Source organism: Bactrocera tryoni, chromosome 3 (assembly GCF_016617805.1).
Source record: "Bactrocera tryoni isolate S06 chromosome 3, CSIRO_BtryS06_freeze2, whole genome shotgun sequence".
NCBI lineage: Eukaryota > Metazoa > Arthropoda > Insecta > Diptera > Tephritidae > Bactrocera > Bactrocera tryoni.
In genome coordinates, this window is record NC_052501.1 from 79,021,467 (window position 1) to 79,046,941 (window position 25,475).

General features: G+C 31.9%; 1 protein-coding gene across 1 annotated transcript; it reads left to right on the forward strand.

Annotated features, from left to right (window-relative positions):
* Positions 1 to 1,914: 1,914 nt before the first annotated feature.
* On the forward strand, positions 1,915 to 19,791 carry LOC120771018 (neural cell adhesion molecule 2). The gene is made up of 7 exons (XM_040098793.1): positions 1,915 to 2,043; positions 12,042 to 12,341; positions 12,408 to 12,730; positions 12,806 to 13,201; positions 13,264 to 13,425; positions 18,842 to 19,076; positions 19,239 to 19,791. Exons 1-7 carry the CDS (start codon positions 1,977 to 1,979, stop codon positions 19,406 to 19,408), a joined length of 1,653 nt encoding a protein of 550 aa, XP_039954727.1. The 5' UTR covers positions 1,915 to 1,976; the 3' UTR covers positions 19,409 to 19,791.
* Positions 19,792 to 25,475: the final 5,684 nt, after the last annotated feature.

Sequence of the window (25,475 nt, forward strand, 5' to 3'; positions counted from 1 at the left end):
AAAAATTTTTACTACAAAAAGTTTTAAATTAAAAACATTCACTATTTAGCAAAAAACCATAGCAAAAAAATTAAATTAAAAAAAAATAGTTTAAATGTGATGCAAAAAGTTCAAATTATTTAAAAATTAAAAAAAAAAAAACATTAAAAAACTGCATAAAGACATTGAGAATAAAAATAAAAAACCAAAATACAATTTCATTGAAAAACTAAATTTTTTAATTGAATTACAAATTTTTACCATAAAATTTTACTATAAAAAATTATTCTATAAAAAAATTTTACTACAAAATTTTTTAAATTAAAAACATTCACTATTTAGCAAAATATTTTCATAAAAAATTAACTTAACAAACAATTCATTAAATGTGATACAAAGAGTGGACATTATTTAAAAACTTAAAAAAAATAAACATTAAACAAATTAAATAAAGAATTTGAAATTAAAAAAATTAAAAAATGAACAACTTAATTGAAAAACTAAATTTTTTTTAAATTAAATTACAAATTTTTTTACTATAAAAAATTTTAAATTTAAACCTTAAACAAAACATACAATTTAATTCAAAAACTAATTTTTTTTTTAATTGAATGAAACATTTTTTTACTATAAAACATTTTAAATTTTAACCTTAAAAAGCATATAATTTAATTGAAAAACTAAAGTTTTTATTAAAATTTTTACTATAAAATTTTTTTACTATAAAAAATATGTTTACTCTAAAAAATTTAAATTAAAAACTTTCACTATTTATTTTTGCTATAAGATATTTAAAATTTTTTTTTAATATGCAATTTAATCGAATAACTAAAATTTTTTAAATTAAAATTTAATACCATAAATTTATTGTACTATAAATTTTTTTACTATAAAAAAAATTTGAGATGAAAAAAATTTTACTATAAAATTTCTTTGATTACAAAATAATTTATTATTCGAATTTGAAGCTAAAAAATAAAAACCATAAAAAAGTACAATTTAATTCAACAACTAAATTTTTTTAATTGTTTAAAAAATTTTTACTACATATAAAACATTTTAAATTTAGCCCTTAAGAAATTTAACCCATACAATTTAATTGAAACACCAAATTTTTTTATTTAAAATTTTTGCTATAAAATGTTAGCTATAAAAATTTTTTACTATACAATTTTTTTACTAAAAAAATGTTTTTACTAATACAAAATTTAAATTAAAAACATTCACTATTTATTTCTGCTATAAAACATTCCAAATTAAAACCATTAAAAAATGCTATTTAATCGAAAAACTAAAATTTTGTAAATTAAAAATTTTTTTACTATAAATTTTTCCACCATAAAATAGTTTACTATAAAAAAATTAATAGGACAAAATTTTTATAAAAAATTATATTTTTACTATAAAATTTTTCAAATAAAAATATACACACAAAATTCAGTAAAATGGTTAAAAAACAAATAAAAGTAATAATAATTAAATAAATAATAGAATTGAAAAAAAAATTTAGCATCCACAAATTTAAAACAAAACATACAATAAAAAAATTAAATTAAAAATTTCCACCCTCTCAGAAAAATAACAAAAAATAATAATAAAAATAGTAAAAAAATAAAATGAAAAGTAAATAAATCGCAAACACTATTTTTTAGTATTCTCAATTAACAAAAAAAGGCCTACACACAAAAGTAGTGGAAAGCATAAAAAAACAAAAAAAAGGAATACATAATTATAATTAAATAAATAAAAAATTCACAAAAAGTAATTATTTTTGCATATTTCCAGTGCGTATGTATGTATATGTAGAATTAATCATCTAATTTGGAACCACATTTTCTAAATTATAAAAAAAAAAACATTAAAAACAATAAAATTTTATATTAAAAAAAACACAAAAATAAAAAATTATATTTCAGATAGTACAAAAACCAAACCAAATTTAAAAAAATAAAAAAGAATCACGAATATTCTACAAAAAAATAAATAAACAAATAAAAATGAAGGGCGGCACAGCACTTCTGTTAACCTTATTTTTTGCTACTATTTGCCTGCAGTTTAACGCTGGTAAGTGTGGAGTTATTTGAGGTTTTCGCTTTTGCGATAACACTTGTTGAATTGTTTGCAATGCTATCGAATAATACTTTTACTAATAGCACTTAATGCGGTTGTTTATACCAATGAAATTAGAACATGCTAGCAATATTTTTTTCTAAATTTATATCTTTATATATAAATATACATATAGTATGTATTATATATGTACATTATTTAGCTTTGATTATTAATAATCTGCCTACACATACTTTTGCAGTGGCGCTTTGAAAAAGGGGGTATAATATAATGGGTTCTTGTGAACTATTCTACACTTGCTGTCACTGAAGGAGGGGCACACAAAGTTTAGGTTAGGTTTTATTTGGTTATAGTTTGGGTTAGGTCGGTTGTCCGCTAAACATACACCTACTGCAGGTGCAGTTTAATTTGAGCTGAAGTAACTGGCCAGGCATGGTGCCTGTCTTTCATTTATAGAGCCAGCTAACAGCCAGCTTCCCGCGAGATTACATTATGACTGTTAAATCACATCACTGTTAAATCACTTCACTGTTAAATCACACCACATCGTAGTGCCAGCGTCACTTAAGCACTAGCAAGGCACGGTGCCTGTCTTTCTTTTATAGAGCCAGCTTCCCGCGAGATTACATTATGGCTGTTAAATAACATCACTGCTAAATCACTTCACTGTTAAATCACACCACATCGCGGTGCCAGCGTCACCTAAGCACTAGCAAGGCACGGTGCCTGTCTTTTTTTATAGAGCCAGCTTCCCGCGAGATTACATTATAGCTGTTAAATCACATCACTGTTAAGTCAAATCACATCATATCGCGGTCACTTGAGCACTAGCCGGTGCCTGCCTTACTTTTATAGAGCCAGCTAACAGCCAGCGTCCCGTGAGGTTACTTTATTACTGTTAAATCACATCACTGTTAAATCACATCACTGTTAAATCACTTCACATCGCAGTGCCAGCACTAGCCAGGCACTCTGCCTGCCTTTCTTTTATAGAGCCAGCTTCCCACGAGATTACTTTATGACTGTTAAATCACATCACTGTTAAATCATTTCACTATTAGACCACATCACATCGCCTAAACACTGGCCAGGCAGGGTGCCTATTTTTCTTTTACAGAGCCAGCAAACAGAAAGGTTCCCGTGTGGTCTCCTCATGACTTTTAAATTATGTTACATCAAAGCATGAGAGCCAAGGCTGTCGAAGATCAGAAGATGCTTCGTACACCCTTGGTTTCTGGCAATAAGTATGTTAGATTTCAATCTGTAGAGAAAGAGGCTAAATCTTTGAACTAGTGAAAGGGACAGTCACACTTACTAACGTTCTCAAAAAAGAGAGGCCAACTTAGTGCAAAAGCAGCGCGCTTTACTTAGGCGCAGCGTTAAGAAACTTTTTAAGCTGACTAAGTTGACCAACGAAGAGTCCGGAGCTGGAGGGTAAACTAAAATGCCCTTCAGGAATATAACAAAAAGAAATTTGTAAAGCCAAGTGGAAGTCGTGGCAGAGCTTCTGCGATAAGTTAGACTGGGTAGCTATGCTTAGGAAATTACTATCTTACTCCGGGTACCACCAGGCCACTAGACAAAAATTGTGGAGTATTCAGTAAGGAATCACTGGTAGGCCTGGTCAACATATATTTTTCAGCAGACTCTACAGATGTCCAACCTATAAGAGATAGCGTCTCTAGAGAAATTATGACGAAGGAAGAGATGTTTTGGGTAATCAACGGCTTCGAACCTTATAAATCACCTGGTATGGACGGTATTTTTCCTGTCATGATGCGGAATGTAGCAAGAACGCCGTTGATCACAATATACGAGGGTTATTTAAGGGTTAACTACCATATGTAACTATTCTTTGGGCAGAGGCGAGTATCGAAGGCGAAGGAGTCCCCCTTTATTCAAAAGGGAAACAAAAATCGTGTACAAAATCTAAATAATTTTAGTAACATTCTCATCGTTTTGGGGGTTTGCTACCCCCTCAAATGGCTTTTAGGCGAGAAAGTATTCGAGTTAGGTGGCAACACTTTGTCGAAAAAAATATATACAACATTATTATTTCTTTAATTATTTTCTAAAAAACGAAGAGTTTTGGAGGATTAAGCGATTTTTCACATTCTCACATGATCCAGGAAATTTTGAATCGGTTTCGAAAACACTGAGACCGTTTTGCTTTCGGAGTTTTGGCACTACTGCATTCATAACATGCCACAATATCTATTTTTGTTGTTTTAATAATAAATCACCATGTCATATAAAAAGTATAGTATGGTATTTCTGCATGCGTGTTAGTCAGCCTTGAAAGCCTCATTAACTGTCATTGCAAATGGGGCTCATGCGGAACGATACACTTTTTGCTGACATAATTTTCCTTTATAAGTGCAACAATTCGCTAATAATGATGAATTTAAAATATCTGTAATACCCAAAACGCCATAACTAATATTTGCAGGTTTCAAAAAATAAGCGTAAGAAATGAAAGGGAAGACCCGCCGAGTTCTAGAGCAAAAAATCGACTTCTCTGTACCAAAAACTGGTCGCAATTTGTGGATTCCACTGAATTTCTTCGAAAAACAGCGTCTATGAAACAATAATTTCCGGCTACAAGGATCTCATGAAAGGTATTTTTACTGGCGATGAGTCTTAGATCTATGCTTACGACCCGGATACAGTCGATCAATCGGCCGAGAATCGTGGTAAAAGTGAGCCGAAGCCGAAAAACACATGTCAATACAAATAAAAAATCAATGTAATGGAAAAGTTTTATTCGATTATTGAGGTGTGGCGCACGCCGAATTACTTTCGACCAGCCAAATTGACAAAAAAGAATACGTTGGTGCAAGTGTATTGAGGTCAGGGGGATTATTTGGAGGAAGACGATATAGATTTTGAAGAGTAAATTAAAAATTTTAAAATTATGAACAAAGTCTTACTATTTTTTGTCTCAAAGTATTATGTCATGCCTTTCTGGATAGACATAGTTACTGTCTCAAGTTTCTTACTCTTGTAGTAGCTACAACTCTTGAATTCTAAACCTTTTGGAAGGAGTGGCTCTCAGCATACAAGTACATATTTGAAAGCGTGAAATAATCACAAAATGGTCTCGAAAGCGCAGCCATGACGATTATTCTTACTTAATCTAAATCTAACAATTTTAGCACTGATTACGTCGACCCGATAGACCTTGGTATAGTTTGTATCATTTGTGTTTCTTCTTTTGTGATTGATAATATTGTGTTGACGAAAAATTTTTTTTTCAATGGACCGAAATAACATCTGCGATACTTTGCGGAAACGAAATGAAATCGAACCATTTCTGAAGCGAATGGTAACAGGAGCCGAAAAGTGGATCAAATACGACAATAATGCGCGAAAAAGATCATGGTCCAAGCGTGGTGAAGCTCAACAAATGGTCGCAAAGTCAAGATAGACGCCTCGTAAGGTTATGCTGAGTGTTTTGGTGGGATTGGAAACGAATCATCCACTATGAGCTGCTCCAGCCTGGTCGAACGAATTGCTTATACATTTTACTGTCAACAACTGATGAGATTGAAGCACGCAATCGAAAAAATGGCCAGAACTGTTCAACAGAGAGGGATTTGTCTTCCATCAGAACTGGGAGTGCTTGGCTGGGAAGTTTTGATGCAACCACCATATAGCCCTGACCTTGCACCATCGGACTACCATTTATTTCGGTCAACGCAGAACTCTCTTAATGCAGTCAAGTTGGCTTCAAGAGAAGCCTGTGAAAATTACTTTTTTTCGCCGAGAAACCAGAAAAGTTTTACACTGCTGGAATCATGTCTCTAGCGGAAAAATGGCAAAAAGTGGTCGACCAAAATGGTGCATATTTGGTTCATTAAAGTTCATTAGAAGTATAAAAATAAATATGTTGAAGTTGGTTTAGAAATACGAAAAGACTTTTTCGACAACCCAATATATAGTACTCTTCAGGGTCTCCGACGTTTGTATCTGGCTATTACAAACAGCGTGCCTAACTTGATATAGCCGAGTATGAAAATTGTTAAAATTGTTGCAATTTTTTTTCTGCTAATTCCAAAACTCAAAAGAAAAAATATCACCAGCTTTTCATAGCCCCGAAAATAAGCGCTGATGTCAGCAGTAATGAGAAAGCAATTTACTACTTTTAGCGCTGACATGATAATTTCTAAAATAGTAAACATTTACTATTTTAATAACAAAAACTATTCATGCTTGGTGTATTTACACATACATACATATGTACATATACATACATGTGTATATCAAAAAAATTTTTGTCAAGTACGTTTATCAAACGAGACTAACTTAATTAAAAATAATTCGCCAAGAGAAAAATGAAAAAAAAAATTTAGATATATAGTATATCAATTTTTAGCTGGAATGTGCTATAACGTGATTTTTTCAACAACAAAAAGGTGCTAAGATAAAGAATGCTGCTTTTGTTAATATTTCAAACAATTTTTCCACAGAACTATCGTGCTGGTTGGTATGTATGTGCGTATAGACATATTCAAATGTATGCATGTGTGTGTGTGAATATTTGTGGTTCTGACGTACATACATGCACATATGTATACGCACACACATGTACAGGCAGCAGATAATTTATAAGGTAAACTTTGATATGATAAATAGCTGGAAGTCGATAAGATAGCAACTTCGCCCACAGGCCAGCAACCGAAAGTCACCAAAAAATGCGATATTTGTTGGTGCGCTAATACTTAACTGAAAAATGGAAAATAATAACAAAGAAAAATATGATTTTGCTTGCACATACATACATACAATGCGTTGTACATAACTGCTAATTTATGTAGACAAGTTCACTTCCTATTTTGGCACGAGTTACTTACAGCTAAAGCCAAAGTTACAAAAACAGAAAAAAAAACCAAAAATAAAAAAATTACAATTACATAAACAAAAATGGTAGAAATTATAAAAAAGAAATTACAAAAAACAAAAAAAATACAAAAACAAAAACAAAAACATTAAAAGTTGTAAAAAAAAATTACAAAAAATAAAAAAATATAAAAAAAAAAAATAAAAAATATAAAAAAATAAAAAAATAAAAAAAAACCTTAAAAATTTTAAAAAATAAAAAGCAAGAAACCTTAAAAATGACATAAACTGCTATAAATAGTAATTATGTACATTGCAGAGAACTTGGCTAAAATGCCAAGTAAATAACACAAAAAAATTATATTAAAAAAATTGCAAAAATAAAAACATTAAAAATTAATAAAAAAAAATTATAATTATTTAAAAAAAAATTACAAAAACAAAAGAATTAAAAAAACAAAAAAAATTAAAAAAACAAAAACATTAAAAATTATTTTAAAAAGATACAATAACAAAAACATTTAAAATTATAAAAAAAGAAATTACAAAAACAAAAAATACAAAAATGTCATTTACAAAAAAAAAAACAATTACCAAACAAAATATCAATAAAAGAGATAACAGCTAAAAAGACTCATTTTTGTATTTCATGACATAAACTGCTATAAATAGTAATTATGTACATTGCAGAGAACTTGGCTAAAATGCCAAGTAAATAACACAAAAAATTAATTACAAAGTAAAAGCAAAAATTTGGCCAAGTAAATTCATTAAAACATGTGCAAAGTTCGCGCATAGTATTAAGGGACGAAATACACACACGAACGCATATATGTACATACATACACACATGCATATGTTATACAATATGTATGTATGTATGTACATATATATACACCATCAGAGGGGGATCAAAAATGTTCAATATGTCGATTAAGTTAGTCAAATGATAACGTCCATAATTTACATGTGGATTTTTTCATCATGTTTGCGAATATGAAGTACGAATATTGCCTTTCGGGATCCCGAATGTATAGAAATAGAAATATAACACCTGATAGAAATATATTGTAAAAACTCAGGTCTAATAATACCAATATTGCATTTCGGGATCCCGAAAAAAGTTGTGGTATAAAACATGAAAACTAAATGTATTGCAAAATCTGAAATCTAAGGGATCTTTCATAAAACTATTAATCCCGAAATTATCGGTACCCTGACCTACCAAATTTTTGAATTCCAGAATTTTGAAAATTCCGAATTATAAAACACAGAACAAGAGTTCTCTAGTACAGCATAAAAAACTACCTACAAAAACTTCTAGATTCAGTTTCGGTAATATTTTAAAAACGGAACTTCGAAAATTCGGAATTATAAAGACTGGAAATTGCAAAAAACCGAAACATAAATCTCCATATCATATCCTTTACCGGTTTATATTTCGGGGCGCCGAAAAATGTTTCGGGATCCCGAAAATATAAAACATAAAAATATAAAACGTAATGGAAATTTATGGTAAAATCTGTGGTCTAATGTCAAACTATTTATCCTGAAATTATCGCGTTTCGGACTTTAATACCAAAATTTTTAAATTTCCGAATATGAAGTACAGAACAAAAACTCTCCTCTATATCATAAAAAACTAACTACAAAATTTCGCGATCTTAATAATATTGTAATAACGGAACTTCGAAAATTCGGAATTATAAAGTATCAATTAACAAAATTGCATTTCGGGATCCCGAAAGCGAAAACATTGGACTATATAGGACATTGGTATTGTAAACTAGCAAGTCTTTAACGCTCACATCATAGAATATTAATCCCGAAAATTTCGAAATCCCAATCTTACAGTTTTTTTAATAACGGAATTTCGAAAAAAACGAAATTATAAAGCATACGGGAATACAGTAAACTGAATACATAACTCTTCACAACTTCAGGATCCCGTCTTTATAGTATTTTAATAACGGAATTTCGAAAATTCGGAATTATCAAAATTGCATTTCGGGCTCCCGAAAGTGTAGACATTGGACTATAAGCACATTGAAATTTTAAACTAGCGAGTTCTTAACGCTTATATCATAAAACATTAACAAAATTTCGGAATCCCGAAAATATATGACGATTGCAATCAACGAATACAGAACTCTCCATATCATATCGATGGCCAATATTGGATTTCGGGATTCCGAAAGTGTAGAATTTGAGTTAAACAGCATATTGAAATTGTAATACAGCGAATATTTAACTCTCATACCATAAATTAATCCCGAAAATTTCGGGATCCCGATATAATAATTTTTATAATAACTGAATTTTGTAAAGTGGAAACATATATGTAGTTTGCAGTCTTGTATTGCATTTCGGGATCCCGAAAATGTGGACATTAATTAGCTTATTGAAATTTTAAACTGTCATATCATAAAACTGAGGATACCAATCAAATATTTTTTTAGTACCGGATTAATGAAAATGGTAACGAGAGAACACATACGAGTAGATATACTACTCGTATAGTAGATAGTCTCTAGCCACTATTCAAAGCATTATAGAATTACCAAAAGTCCCATATTCCCTTCAATCAGAAAATAAATCATAAAAATACAAGAAATCTTGGGTCATTTGAATTCTAATTTCATGATCCCGAAATTTCGGTATTATGAAAGCATTGTTTACCTCAACGTGCTTCCACACACGTAGAGTGCTTCAATCGATGAATTTAGTATACACACAAAGTAAAGCAAGATCGTAAGGTAGCCAGAGTCCTTATCAGAAACATGTGATTGGCAAATATACATACATACATATATATAAAATCGTCAATCGCCAATCGCCAAAAAAATTAAGGTCAACAAAACAAGTTCACTGATTTTCACGCTTGTAGGTTGAAATGCTTGGCTTAATTTTGCACCACTTTCGCCAATTATTGATCGGTGTTATCTATATATACTTACAATACTATTTGTTTACATACACATACGAATAGAGAAGGTGCGCTTTATTTTTGGTTTACTAGGGTCGTTCGAAAGTTGGTCGATGGGTTGATTTTTAGCAATTTTGAGGTTTTCATATCACTAGTTAGAATAGGAGACTCCAGCAAACAATACTGAAATACCTAAACTAAGGAAATGTTCAACGAATGTGGGTGATCGCGGAAATGCATGTGAGACGATTTAGTGGAAAAGATCAGTAGAAAAAATATTGATCGGCATGAGACTCTTCGAAAAAGTCTTCGTAAGACTTATAGATCTATACTTTATGTTCTAATCAAAGACTAAATGTGCTCTCTGCTCGATAGATAGTGCATTAGATCTGTGAGTCGTTAACTATGGAGTATTGTTCTAAAGAAAATTTGGTCGAAAAAGCTCTTGGTGATATAAAAAAAGATTCTTGCAAAATGTATTTGGCGGGCTGAAACCAGCAAAGATTTGAACATGGAACTCGGAAAGCTCATATCAAAATAAAACTGACAGAAATGTTTGAAAGACCAGACCACAAACCTGAAAATTGTATTGAAATTGAACTTCTTCGATGTTCTAACAAATATGTATAGTCTATGACACTAACCACTTCCAATTATAATAATCTAACAAGCTCATGAATCCATTCCCTACTTTCGATCATTGATCCAAATAAAACGCTAACGAAGCAATAGATAGTACAGTTCCTGTAGAACAATAATGGTTCGCTCGCTTCCATTCTAGAAATTTCGAAGTGAAAGATGCACCTCGCTCTAGTCGACCTATTGCTGAAGAAGTCGATGAAATTATGGGAAAGACTGACCAGAATCGTCACATAAGCAACCATGACATCGCCAAGGAACTTAACATTCATCATCAAACGATTTTGAACCATTAAAGAAAGGCTGGCTACAAAAAGAAGCTCGATGTTTGGGTAACACATGAATTGTCTGTGAAAAATTTAATGGACCAAATTCACATCTGCGATTCTTTGCTGAAACGAAATGAAATCGAACCATTTCTGAAGCGAATCGTAACAGGAGACGAAAAGTGGATCAAATACGACAATAATGTGCAAAAAAGATTATGGTACAAGCGTGGGGAAGCTCAACAAGTGGTCGCAAAGCCAGGATTGACGCCTCGAAAGGTTATGCCGAGTGTTTGGTGGGAATGGAAAGGAATCATCCACTATGAGGTGCTCCAGCCTCGTCGAACGATTGATTCTACATTTTACTGTCAGCAACTGATGAGATCGAAACAAGCAATTGAAAAAACGGGCCAGAACTGATCAATGGAAAGGGCTTCGTCTTCCATCAGGACAATGCTAGACCACACACATCTTTGATGACTCGGCAAAAACTGGGAGTGCTTGGCTGGGAAGTTTTGATGCATTCACTATATAGTCCTGACTTTGCACCATCGGACTACCATTTGTTTCGGACAGTGCAAAACTCCGTTAATGGAGTAAAGTTGGAGTTCAAGAGAAGTTTGTGAAAATTACTTGTCGCAGTCGCCGAGAAACCAGAAAAGTTTTACACTGATTGAATAATGTCTCTAGCGGAAAAATGGCAAAAAAGTGGTCGACCAAAATAGTACATATTTGGTTCATCAAAATTAATTATAAATAAAAAAAAATAAGTTGAAGTTTGATTCGAAATACGAAACGACTTTTTCGACTACCAAAATCATTGGTTTATGCTTAAAAAACCACGAATCTTTGAGTCAAAGTTTTAACACACAAACAGATCTTATTGAAATAAGTCACAACAGTTTTGTATGATAGGCTTTCTCACTCCCCGGACTATAAAGTAGCACTACTTCTTGGGAGGGTTGGGTTTTGAACGTTGCTTTCTACTGGACTAAAGACCGCCTTAACGCAAGTCCCCGAAAGGAAAATTATTTCAAAAACTTTAACTATTTTTTCAGGCATAATTCAAGTCGGTATCTCAGAACCGTTTTGTTTTTGGTACTGTCATCTGGTACTGGATGGTTACCAAATCAATCAAACGAAAAATACTTAATTCTAACACTTAAGTTTTCTTCCACTCTTACATCACCGGTTTAGGTTATTGAACTAGTGCTAATTAAATTAATATTTTATGTCATTTACATTTCCACAAATCACTGATCTCACATGGAAAGGTGTGAATTGCGAAATCAAATAATATAAACGTCTAATTTGAATTTTAGGTGTGGCTGCTGAGAACAAGACTGTCACTAGCAGTCTCGTCGGCGACATCGATTACGCAAAAGATGACTATTATTACGATGATGAGACAGACGCGGACGGTGGCGATGTGGACAATGAATATATTGATGATGAGGAAGATGACGACGAAGAATACGCGGATGATGTGGCAAACGAGGCGGCGGAAATGAAAGCAGCAGAGCTCCGAGCAGAGCCACCCTATTTTGAAGAAACGGAAGTTAATATTTACACACGGCCAGGCGAGAATCTACTGCTCGACTGCGCGGCCAAGAATATACATTGTGAGTACGAGGCGGGAAAATGCTGACATGTTGAGACTAACTGAGCTTACATGCGCTTCCTTACAGCAAAAAATGTGATCATGTGGTATAAGGGTAAAATTGTGATTGCAACCGGACAATTCGTTATGGATCCCAATGTGGATGTGCTCAAGAATAATTCGCTGGTGATACAGAATGTGACCTCTAAGGATGCTGGCGACTATTACTGTGAAGTGCTGCCCGAGAAGGTGCGCATGCACGCGCTGGTCGAAGTCGATGAAAGTCTAATGATCTTCTGTGATGGGCATGAGGTAACCAATGAGACTTTGGTTTTCGTACAGGGTGAACCACACGTTTGTGTATGCAAATACTACTCACTGGAAAATGTGCAGATCAAATGGTTCATCGATGTGAGTTGTAGACACCAAAGCAGGTTGGCGTGGACTGAACTTACATAATTTCGTACTTTTTCTCCGTCTCCACAGGGCAAACGCGCCGAAAGTTTGGTCGAGCGTGTGCTAGGCGAACAGCTCTATATTGACAATGTGGATACCAAACATGGTGGCATCTACCAGTGTCTAGCCGATGATCTGTCACAAGAACCGCCGCATGCCATGATCGTGGTCGATGTTGTATACGTGCCGAAGGTCTCCACTTATCGGCATTATGTCAATACGGAACAGGGTGGCAATGCCGAGTTGTATTGTGACTATGCGGCAAATCCGAGCGGTGAAGTACTGTGGCTGCGTAACGGTAAAAGGCTGAATGCCTCCGATAAATATACATTCAACGAGATCACACATAAAGAACGCAAACGTTCGATCTTAACGGTTATGGATGTGAGCGCTAACGATCTTGGCGAGCATGTATGTCAAGTGCAGGTGAGCAGGCATGTTGAAATATATATTTGAGTTGTATTCTAAGTCTTCTTTTAATATACTAGAATGCCATCGGCCGTGGCGAGACGAAAGTGCATATCATTTACGAGCCGGAACATCCACAATTGGAGGACTTGGAAGTTAATGGTAACCAAGCGGTGATACATTGGTTAGTGCGCAGCATACAGCCGTTATCGGAGGCGGTGTTGGATTATAAACTGGCGGGCGTAAGTACCAATTGAAGTTGAAAAATTTTTTTAGCACTTCAGTATGTCAGCTTAGTCAGAACCTAGCTGCATAATATGCCAGCTGAAGGACTTTCAATAGCTCATGGGTTCCGCCTGGTTTAAACGTCGGCAGCCTCCAAGCAGGCTAGTGTTTTTTATTAGGTCTGATTTATAATCTTTATCGTCTAGGAACATCGCAAGCCAATTTTTGCAGATTTTTGCTCATTTTGTGAACAATTTCATAAACGCAGTCCGTCCCCTTCATTGCCGACGAGGTACCCAAGTTGGCTGAGGGTCTGGCTGTCTGATGTGGCAGCTTAAACTAAGACTCCCGGGATCTTACATCCGGCAAAACATACACCTTTCGATTAAACATCCCACGATTCAATATTTAATAGTCTCACGAACCCTATCTACATCTGAGAGAGGAAGCTTTATCGACTCAGCCTAAGAACTACACACTTTATATAATCTCGCAACTGGACAGCTCACCAAAGACGAAAAGTAAATTTTTGAAGTCTTCGTTCGGGAAGATTCTTATATCTTGAAGCAGCGACACAAACTTTTCGGATTATTAATCAGAGCTTTTGGAAGCGAAAAGTACAACTTCATGCAAAATCGATAGTTTCTTCGAACTTTGCGGATTTCAAACCCAAAATTACCTGAATTAAGAGCTAACCTCAGTCCCTTTTTGGTTAACGAGGATACCGCAAAGACCAAAGCCAACTGTAGGCTATTGATTGTCTTAAGCAAAGTAAAAATGTCGAATGATCGATCAGATTGGACCTCAAACCTAAAATTACATTCTGGCTCAGTCATTTAGGTCAAATTAAGAGCTCACTTCTCTCAATAACAGCTAACTGAAGGCCACTCATTGTCTTAAGAAAAGCTTTTTATGTCGGAAATATTGAAATATTGGCTGTTATTAGTTTACTGTTTAATTTTGGTGGAAATATAATTCGAAGTTAGATTTATTGGGTTGTAATGCGTTGAAAGAAACTGAATATCAGAGAGATAGTGTAAAGCGCATTCGGGAAGTTCTTTGTTAGATCTTTAGGAACGCAAAGTCGATCAGAAGGAAATTCCAAACCGAATAGCTGACGAGATAGCCAAAAGTGCCTTGCATCTTGCTACCGAACCAGTACAGGAAATACGGAAATCACTAAAAACCATATGGAATAAAATTTTCGAAAGGGGTGACAGACGGATCAAAGCGAGATGGAATGCCCTCAGGCCCTTAAGGATCGCCAAGATTATGTGGAACAGCCTCGTGGGAAAACACGCATGCTTTTTACTCACACAATCTAGAAGGGACTGCAGGGCTTAATGACAGGCAACAATCTACAGTCTTCACATGCGAGCCGGATGGATATAAGTAACGATATTAAGTGCAGAAAATGTAGGAAAGTAGGCTTGAGAAAGACGCTGAAACATTCGTCATACAGACCGTCAACGCTTTTTGCGAACCTTGAGAACTACTTGGTATCTTGTTTTGATACTTCATCTAGTCCTTTGAACTGCGAACCTCCTAGATATCTAAGGCGATGTCTAAATAATGCTGGACAGAACCATAGCAATTGTTCCAATGTCTCTCTAATTAGCACTTTCTTGCCCTTTCTACATATGTACAAGTATATCGTCGTTACTTATGTCCATCCGGCTCGCGTGTGATGTCAGTAGGTCTCGTCTTAGATATCTAGGAGCTTCGAAGTTCAAGGGACTACTCATATATGAAGTATCAAAATTGGATATCAAGTCTCTCTTTCGTTTTCTTTCGTCCAAAAGAAGCGTTGCTGTCCTGTATGACGAATACTTCAGCTCCAATGAAACCGAACCTCCGTCTGACATTACCAAGGACCAGTAGGTCTATATATGGCGTGACAGCCGACCAGTGTAACCCCATATTTTTGAACCCAAAAATTTTCACTTCTAAAGTTTTCAATATTCTTTCGTTTCCGAAAAGAAAAAACTTTGTATGGTCTGAGTCTAACCCTCTATGAAAATCTTGCTTCTAATACAAAGTCTTCAAGTTATTATGCATATGTATGTATGTAAGACCAACAATAAAAGTGGCATAAATAAGATAAAATTAACATACCTGTTACTCTTGATGGGGATTAACTCACTTCTAGTCGTTGGCAGACTATTGCCTGAGTGATATATCTGTATGTATGTTTGTATTGCAATTACTTGGAATTCAATTATCTCCCCTCAGTGTTCATCTCCACTGTGGTACTATATCATTGCTTGGAGATCAATGTGACTCACTTATGTACATAAATACATATGTACTATGTAAATGAAGGTGTGCTTGTTTACAATCCACAAATCTTATCAGTTTAGCGTTTTATTTTGTCAGCAAGCAAGCAGATTGCGCAAATTTTCTGAAAAAATATACAATTCAGATTATTTATGCAACCGACTTGTGTGTGTGTGTGTGTATGTTTGTAAATGTGGCAAGTTTTGGAAAATAATTTTAATTTTTATTTTGCGAGCTTAAAAGTGCAGATTGCAGCACACGCTGACGGCCAAATTCTTCTGTAAACAAAATGTTATTGCCAAATTGCTATAAATCTTAGAACCAGAGATGGCAGATGCCAAACTGAACGGAGCAATAATTATTTAATGTTTTTTGTAGAATTTTCGATTTAAATAATTATAAACATACAGCTCGTAATGTATTAGAAGAAGAATTCGAAGAGCACGCCATAACATATTCGAGAGACTTCGGAGTAAACTGCGAAAGGTACTTGGACCCTGCAGAGTTTCGAAATAGATCTTTGACATAAGTCAACAAAAGGTTAAGTTAGGTTAAATTCGCTGATCTCTTGTCCAGTCCTTGGTGATGTCAAATGAAAAACTCCTATAGTCGGACATCCTGAATTCAACACACATCTGTTTAGGTGTCTTATTTCTATTTTCCGTATTTTACCTTGATGTCTGAAAGTATGAAATTCGAGATATTTTTGCTTTGATCCGGCAAAAGCAGGGACATTCAAATTGGAAGTGTTGATATGATTCTATCTCTTCTTCTAAGATAAGATATGTAATATTACGGCATGCAACCCGATCGGAAAGTGTTGAATTGGAACACCTACAGTCATTGAAAGGTAGACCTTGCTAAGAGCGAAGAGTACCGTGGACCTATTACGATTTACCTTGGGCCAGTAGGAGCTTACCACTGCACAGCTGCTGGTAGTCGACCAACATTTGCTGATTTGCTCTTAGCCTCAACAGACCAGTGGTAAACCACAAGTATCCAACGGAGCTCCTAACCGTTTCCATTCCGCAGTTATAGAGACTGAAGCACCTGTCCTAATAAGCTCATCAAAGCTGATCTAATCATAAAAAACTCGATGCTAATGATAAGGAGTCTATTCATCCACTCGGTGGTCTAGAGCGCATAGACAGCGAACCCAAGGCTAATATCGCTGCTTTACCATCAGAGTGGATATTCATCACTTTGGAGGAGATGGCTGGGCTCCCGGATCTGTAGATCTACTGTTACCTCTATGGCAGTCACCTCCGCTTGGAAGACGCTACAGAGGTCCGGAAGCCTAAAACTAGAGCTGATGGAAAGCTCCTCCACTAACTCTCCTCATGCTTTCATCCATCCGTAAAACAGCTCACCATCCCTCACCTTCAATGAGTTCTTCTCTCCTATGCTTTGCTCGAAGGTTTGTCAGCAGAGAGGAGCCAGCTAGGGTTAGGTTCGGTGACCTGGTAATCCAAGTATTTTGGAATGAAATCAAAGTGTGTGATTCCTGAGTGTATAGGCTCGCAGCCATCTAAATACCTAAGTAATTTGAGTCTGATAAACTTCACATCCTGTAAACCTACAGAGCGTACTATTCGCAACACCATTACCCATCTTGTGACCCACGATTCTGAATAGACCACGTCCAGTACGCAGTGAAAGAATTATAGCAGCCGTAGCTGAGAGTGTACACGAAGGCCGTGGAGAGTCGATTCGGCCCGTTCGCAACAATTCGGACTGCCCTATAGAACGACTTAGCGCATTTTAGGCCGAGATCTTAAATTGAAAGCGTACAAAATACAGCTTGTGCAAAAACTGAAGTCACTCGACCTTCTCAAGCGACATCGCTTCGGTCTATGGGCTCTTGAAGAGTTCCAAGAAGTTCCGACGTTTTCAAACCAAATTTGGTTCAGCGATGTGATCCATTTCTGGCTCAATGGATATGTAAACAAACAAAATTGCCGCATTTGTGAACAAGAGCAACCCGAAGAGATTCAAGAGCTGTCATTTCATCCAGAAAAAAAACAATGGTTTGTGGGTCGGTGCAATCATCGGTCCATATTTCTTCAAGGAATGATGCCGGTGACAACATAACCATCAATGGCGACCGTTATCGCGCCATGATAACCGATTATTTGATGCTCGAAATTGAAGCTCGTGATCTCGGCGACATTTGGTTTCAACAAGATGGCGTTACTTCCCACACATCACTTTAATCCATGGATTTATTGAGAGAACACTTCGGTGAGCAGATAATTTCACATTTTGGGCCGGTCGATTGGCCACCAACAGCATGTGATATCACATCGTTAGACTTTTTTATGGGGGGATATGTAAAGTCTAAAGTCTTTGGCACGTTTCATTTCTGGTCTTGGAGAAAAACATCACGCGTTTTGTTCGTCAATTACCAGTCGCAATGCTCGAACGAGTCATTGAAAATTGGACTGAACAGATGGACCATCTGAGACGTAACCGCGGCCAATATATGAAAGTGATAAACTTCAAAAAATAAATGTCAATGACGGTGCTTTCGAATGATAATAAACATTCTCCATTAAATTTGAAGCCTCTGTTATGTTTTCTTGAAAAAATTGGAAAACCTCGAAGTAGATCACCCTTTAAATTAAGAGCAAAGCTTGCGTTGTGAGGAACTTGAATGTGAATGTTGAAATTCTATAATCTATTTCGCCGAACGCTCGCGGCCGCTGATTACAAGCCGGCAAACTTTTGTTTTACATTGCGAAAGCGCAGCAGACGACACCTCAACCACGTGCACAGCCATGCAGTACGTGTTCTATGTAAATAAGGTGATTCAATGTATCTACAAACCGACTAGCTACTCGATTGCGCCACTTGGAGACGCGCTGGGCGATAATCGCTAACGCAATTAGTGGTATTTAAATTGAATCACGCAGAGCGGGTTAAGGTTAATGCAAGAAATTGACTTGAGTTTTATCACTGTGCACATATTTACATGTTTGCCACTGTATAGCTGGCAGATACTGCTCAGCAGCTGCTAGGAACTATATACTATATTTGCTATATATGTACATATTTTTACTATATACTTACATACAAATGTATTTGTATATATCTGAATTTATTTATTTAATTTTATCAATTTCCATCACTTCCTCCACCCCCCACTTTCTCGACTAGTCGTACACTTGGAGCAAAGTGTCTGTGGTGCATACACGCCGCCACGCGGAAAGTCACATTTGGAAGGTGACTCACGAGATGGAGCTCACGCCGGGAAGTTGGCATGTGCGTATGCGCGCGAAAAATACCGTTGGCTGGTCGGCATTTTCCACGCAGCATGATTTCGTAATTAAAGATAATGAAAGTGATGTGGATGCGTACGATGTGCTCGACGGCGTCGACGACGATGATGAAGGTGTGTACATAAATAAGCCAAATAGCTGTTATATGCGTATGTCGCCTTGGCAACAGGTTATTGCAACATGCAACATGCACGTACAAACAAATGCATTTTCATAAAATTTTATATTTATGCGATTTTGAAGTTTAATTTATTTGCGTTTTTGCTTGCTTTTAGATGACTTGGATACAGCTGATGCGCCGAAAAACATGGTCGCTGTGGCCAGCTTTGGCGGTGGCGGCTCGAATGGCGGCGCAGCGTTGCAAATGTCAAACAAATTATTTGCGCTGCTGAGTGCCGGCAGCATGTTTTTGTTGTTGTTGTGCTCAAAAAATGGAATTTTATAAAACATTACCAAAGTGTTTGGGGTAAACTGGCGGTTAGTTATGTGCATACATACATACATACATGCATACGTGCTTATGTGTTGCGTTTTGTGTAGGTATTTGTGTAAATATCTATGTAATGAAGGCATGCATACACACATGCATATGTGAATACAATATTTGTTTGCTTGCATAACTGTATGTTGTTAATTTTTGTGTATTTTTATTATATAATATTATTTATGTCAAAACTATTGGTGCCAAACATAGAATTAGTCAAACAACACACACACACACACAAAATATATAAAAGCAAGAAACGAGTCAGAAATAAATATTCTAAATATTTATGTTAAAAATAGTGATAATTTTATGAGCTAAGCAACATAAGTGTTTATGTATTAGTAAAAAATATAATAATATAATATAATATATTTCCAAAAATTTTTAGATTAAGAAAAATAATGAAAGAAAAAAAAATTAAAACTGTTAATTCAATAATAAAAATTATTAACTTTAAAATCAAAGTTGAAAAAAATATAATAAATACATATATGAAAAATAGATTTTTTTTAATTTCATTTTTATTTCCATTTTTCCATTAAAAAAATTCTTTTTGATTGTTTGAAGCCAAAAATTGAAGCAAATACATACATATGTATATGTATATGTCAAGTTATTTCTTAAATGTTAATGATTTTTTTTTTTTTTAACAAAAAATTATATTTTGTTTTTCAATAGAAAAAATTTAATTTGTGAATTTTTTAATGCTAATTTTTTTTTAAACAAAAATTTTTATTTATTTTTTCTTTTGAAATAAAAAAAAATTGTAAAAAACCCAAAATTGAAAAATTCTAAGTTTTTTTATGAATTAAAAATTGAAAAAATTTTGAAACTTTTTGAAAGTTTTTTATGAATTAAAAATTGAAAAAATTTTAATTGAAAATTTAAAAAATGTTAAAATTTTTTGGAATTTTTTTTTCGAATTAAAAATTGTAAAAAATCTAAATTTTACATAAATCATATTAAGAATTAAAGATTGTAAATTTTTTGAATTAAAAAATTAAATGAATTAAAATTTTGTTTAATTAAACAAATTTTGTTTATAATAAAAAATGACAAAAATACATTGTTTATGGAAAAAAGATTTTTTTTAACAAAAAATTATAATTTTTAAAATTTTTTGGAAGTTTTTTTTTGAATTAAAAATTGTTTAATTAAAAATTGTAAAAAATCTAAATTTTACATATGTGAATCAAATTATGAATTAAAGATTGTAAATTTTTTGAATTAAAAAATTAAATGAATTAAAATTTTGTTTAATTAAAATTTTTTGTTTTTTTATCAAAAAATTCTATTTTGTTTTGTTTATAATTAAAAATGACAAAAATACATTGTTTATGGAAAAAAGATTTTTTTTAACAAAAAATTATAATTTTTGCAAATAAAAAAAATTGCTTTTGTTTTATTTTTTCATTTAGAAACAAAAAAATCAAAAGTAAAATCAGCTAATAAGTTGAGGTTGAGTAAGTTGAAAAAATAAAAAACAATTAAAATAAGAATATTTTTAATAATTAAAATTGAACAATAGTTTTAATAAAAATATTAAAATCTAAATAAAAAATATAATATAAAATTAAAAGTCTTCTTTCAGGTCTTTATTAAGAAACAAATATTTCGAATTTAATTTTATAATTAAACTTGTTTTTTGCATCTATTTTCAAATAAAAACATATTTTTTCAAAAATTTGTAAAAATTAAAATTAGAAAGAATTCTACAAAATTTTAATTGACCACTTCTATTAAATATTAAAAATGTATAAACTTTAAAATAAAAAAATTGATTAAAATTAATGCAATAATTTTTATTTTATTTGTGTTTTTATTTTTTAAACTAAAAGCCTGTTTTTTGTTTTGCTGAAAACTATAATTGAAAAAAAAATATTTGCTTTATTTAAAGATTGTAAATTTTGTAAAAAAAAATTTAATTATTATTACACATTATTCGTAAAAGTTTTTAAAGCTTTTTAGTTTTTTTTTTTTTTTGAAAAATTTATTTTTTATTTAAAGTTTTTTTTTTATTTATGATTGTGCCAAAACCTGTTTCGTACAGTTATAAGTTGAGAAAATAAAAAAATGAAAATGTGAGTAAATTGAATTATATTTTATATATTTTTTTAATAATTAAAAATTAATAAATATTTAAATCAAAATTAAAAAAATATTTATAATATAAATTCAAAAAAATAATATATGTTATTTTATTTAATTTTAATATATTTTGCTTCATTAAGAAAAAATATGTTGAATTCAAACATTTGAATTAACTTTATTTTGTTTAAATTTCGAAGTAAAAATATGCAAAATTAAATTCAATTATGTATATAATAAAATTAAAAAAAAAATATTGTATAAATTTAAAAAAAGTATAATACACGTTGTGTTTTTTAAATAATTTTTTTCATTATATCCTATTTTTGAAAGTAAATTCTTTTAATTAAAATTTAATTTATAATTTAGACACAAAAAAAAAAAATAAAACAAAACAGAAAACTTTTACTATTTAGTTTTTTTTTTACTTTATATAATATTTTTTTATTTTGTTTTTGTTTTTAATTTAATACAATTTATTTTTATTAACTTTTTTGTTTGAATTTGATTTGATTTTTTTATTTTGTTTTTGTTTTTAATTTAATTTAATTTATTTTAATTAACTTTTTTGTTAATAAAAAAAATTACATAAGGTTAAAAATATAATACACATTGTGTTTTTTTTTTAAATAATTTTCTTTTTCATTTAAATTGTTTTAACTTTTTTTGTTTGGTTTTCAAAATTAAAAAAAAATTTATATAAAGTTTAAAAATAATATACGTTTTTTTGTTTTGTTTTAATTTTTTTTGTTTATTTTATTTTAATTTAAATGCTTTTAATTAATTTTTTTTGTTTGAATTTCAAAATAAAAATATGTAAAAAGTAAAATCTTCTTCTAAAATTGTGCCAAAACTTGCTTCATACATTTGTAAATGAGTACTCCACACACCACTTAAGGGGCTATACCAGTGTGACGCATGAAAAATTAGGCGATTTTCGTGAATTTTTTTAAAAGAAAGTACTAGATTGAATGTTTCGACGTTCTATGGACGTAATAAAGTATATTTTTAGCTATATTAAAAAAAAAAATTTTACAAAAATATTGAAAAATAACGGAGTAATGTGCTGTCTGCGGAAGTGCCAAAAAAAAAGTGCCTCAACTGCTGGCATGATTCCGGTCGATTGAGTAGCTGAAACAAAAAAATTCAAAATGTTTATTAAACTTAAATATATTTTCTATACAATGACTACGTTCTTTGAAAAATATCAAAAATTAAGAAAATGGCGTCATTTTGAAAAAAAAAATCATTTTTTTACGAAAAAAATTGTCGTTTTTTAATGCCAAAGTGACACTTTTCAGCCAATCAAAAAGATCGTAGTCTATTGTATAGCAAATGTATTCAACTATATCCAGTTTTAATTTGAAGTCGATCGGTTAATTTCTTGTTGAGTTATAATGTCAGCAATTTTGAAAAATGTCGTTTCGAGAAAAACGCGTTTAAAGTTTCACTTATATATGTTTGCACCTCTGAGCGGTCGCTATTTAGAACGCTGCCATTCAAAAACTATTTAAAATACGACCTCGCCGATTTCACAGGATATTTTTGAATATATAAGCTATAGAAAAAAGCAAAAAAAAAAAAAATTTTTTTTTGAAAGTGTCACACTGGTATAGCCCTTTAAGTTATTAATAAGGCGAGCCAAACTATGCTTTCTGGCAAAATGTCATAAAAATTAAAAAAAAAAAAATTATAAAAAAAATTAAAAAAAATAAATAAATATTACTAAAACCAATATTGAACAAAAACAAATTTAAACAAAAGGTATTCAAAAAAGAGAAAAAAGATGAAATGAAGAAATTAATAAATAAATGTATATTTTTTCGCTTGGTACCATGAAATATATGTATGTATGTACTTTTTTATTTCTTTATTATTATTTTTCTTTGATTTTTGACAACGGATATCTTGTAAACGCTTAACCTAATCGAAATATTATACTAGACCATTTTGTAGGGCAATAAAAAAACATTTGCCTTACAATAATCAAACTTCCACTGTTAATATTATAAAAATCTTGAAAGACCTCTTTGTAGAGCATTAAATTTTCTACAAAATCTATGAAACGAGCTAATATTTCAAGTAGTTGGAAATGAGATATGAACTTTTCTAAATGATCAGAAGAAAAAATGAAGCGGGGACTTTCCAGTTACAATTAATAGCTCATACTTGGCGAGATTTTCGTAGAGTTGTCTAAGAAACCATTTTTCAGCGTACCAAGTAAAAAAATATTCTTTTTTTTGACCGACCCTAATGTATGTATGTACATAAAATACCGAAAAAGTCAAACGAAGAATCAAACATAATCGCTTTAAGTGCCTTTAGCTTTTAAAATTGTTAGCAAAAGTGGCTTGCTAGTAAAAAAAATCATTGCAAAAGATTAAAAAAAAATAATTTTTAAATTTTTATAATTAAAAAAAAATTCAATTTAATGTTTTAAAGTAATTACAAAAAAATAAGCAGAAAAAAATATTAAAAAAAATTTTAGTTATTAATAATTTAATTGCTCAAAAGTAGTTGTAAATTTTAACGTTTTTGAAATTGCTCAAAACTAATGTTAAAAAAATTATGATTTTATGGTAAATTGCACAAAAATAACTCCAGATTATCTTTACAAAAATTACAAAAAATAATTTAAAATAATAACTGCAGCGCTTAGTCTTCCAAAAACTAAAAAAAATTTCAAAAATATAAATCAGCTGAAATCAACTTAAGTCATTTTAGCTGCTAATTAAAATTCCTTGAGGTTTAGCTTGCTACAAATAATTTGAAAATTATGAAAGAAAATAAATTAAAATAAAAATTTTAAGCAGTCAATCGTAAAAATGTTTAAATATAGACAAGGCATAAGGCCGAAGCAAGCAACTTCAAGCATACGCTGTAGTCTCATGTTAAATCATTTTAGCTGTTAAGTGTGATGCTGAGAATTTCTAATATGTATATGTATGTATGTAATTATGAGTATTTAAGGGCCTTCAGCAGTGCCTGGCTAAGAATAAATATACTAATTAATATATGATTGTAAATGTTATATAATTGTTTTGTTGTTAATAAAAGTGTGCAATTAACGGGTGAGAAATCGACTTTTTTGAAATGGATTTTTTTCGGAAATTTTTTTAAATTTAATAAATTTTTTCAGTACTGTATATCGTTACCTAAAAGGCAAATGGATTTTTGTTTTAGAAATTTTTTGAAATTAATTTTAATTTTTCAGTACTGCATATTGTCAACTAAAATGCAAAATAACATATCAGCAAAAAAACGAAATTGAGTTTTTTATTGCTTACGACTCACTACATCATGTTACATATGTATGTATATGTATGTAGCATAAAATTTTTAGCTTCCGCTCGCAGATTTAACCAAAATATAACCAATACATAGCCATTTTATAACCAATTTATATCCATAATTATGTTTTCAAAGGTCAGTTAGTCTCGAGGAAAATGCATAAATAAATTCAATTTTGATTCCGCTTAAGTTTGGCGGCAGCATTTGGGCGTCACGGCGGCTCTTTGACTGTGAGAAATTCGATACATTTTGATTGAAAATCGCCAAAAATTGGCTTTGGTCACGTTCGCGTGGTATTGTCAGTCTGTTGTGTGTGTGATTTGTGTATGAATAATTTAGTGAATAAATACAAAAGAAATAAAGTTAGATACAAATACCCATGAATAATTCGGCAATACTATTAGACACGAAATTTTCCACAGAATTTATTGTTGGGTGGGGCAAAAACAAGTCTATCGGAATTTATTGTGAGAAATAAAACAAAATACAAAGACACAATTTAAAGCATTAATTTTGTTTTGTATTGAAATCATTGCTCAACTTCGCATGGTACTACTTTTGGGTTATAGGCCTGTATTCACTTTTAAATTTAAAAAAAAAAATAAAATAAAATTTATCGAATGTATATACAATATTCAGTAAAATC

What these genes read in the sequence shown, in the direction of transcription:
- LOC120771018 (XM_040098793.1), top strand. Translation starts at nt 1,977, where the DNA reads ATGAAGGGCGGCACAGCACTTCTGTTAACCTTATTTTTTGCTACTATT. An exon ending in TTGCCTGCAGTTTAACGCTG is followed by an intron (nt 2,044 to 12,041) that starts GTAAGTGTGGAG and finishes TTTGAATTTTAG; the next exon opens with GTGTGGCTGCTGAGAACAAG. An exon ending in AGCATGTATGTCAAGTGCAG is followed by an intron (nt 13,202 to 13,263) that starts GTGAGCAGGCAT and finishes TTAATATACTAG; the next exon opens with AATGCCATCGGCCGTGGCGA.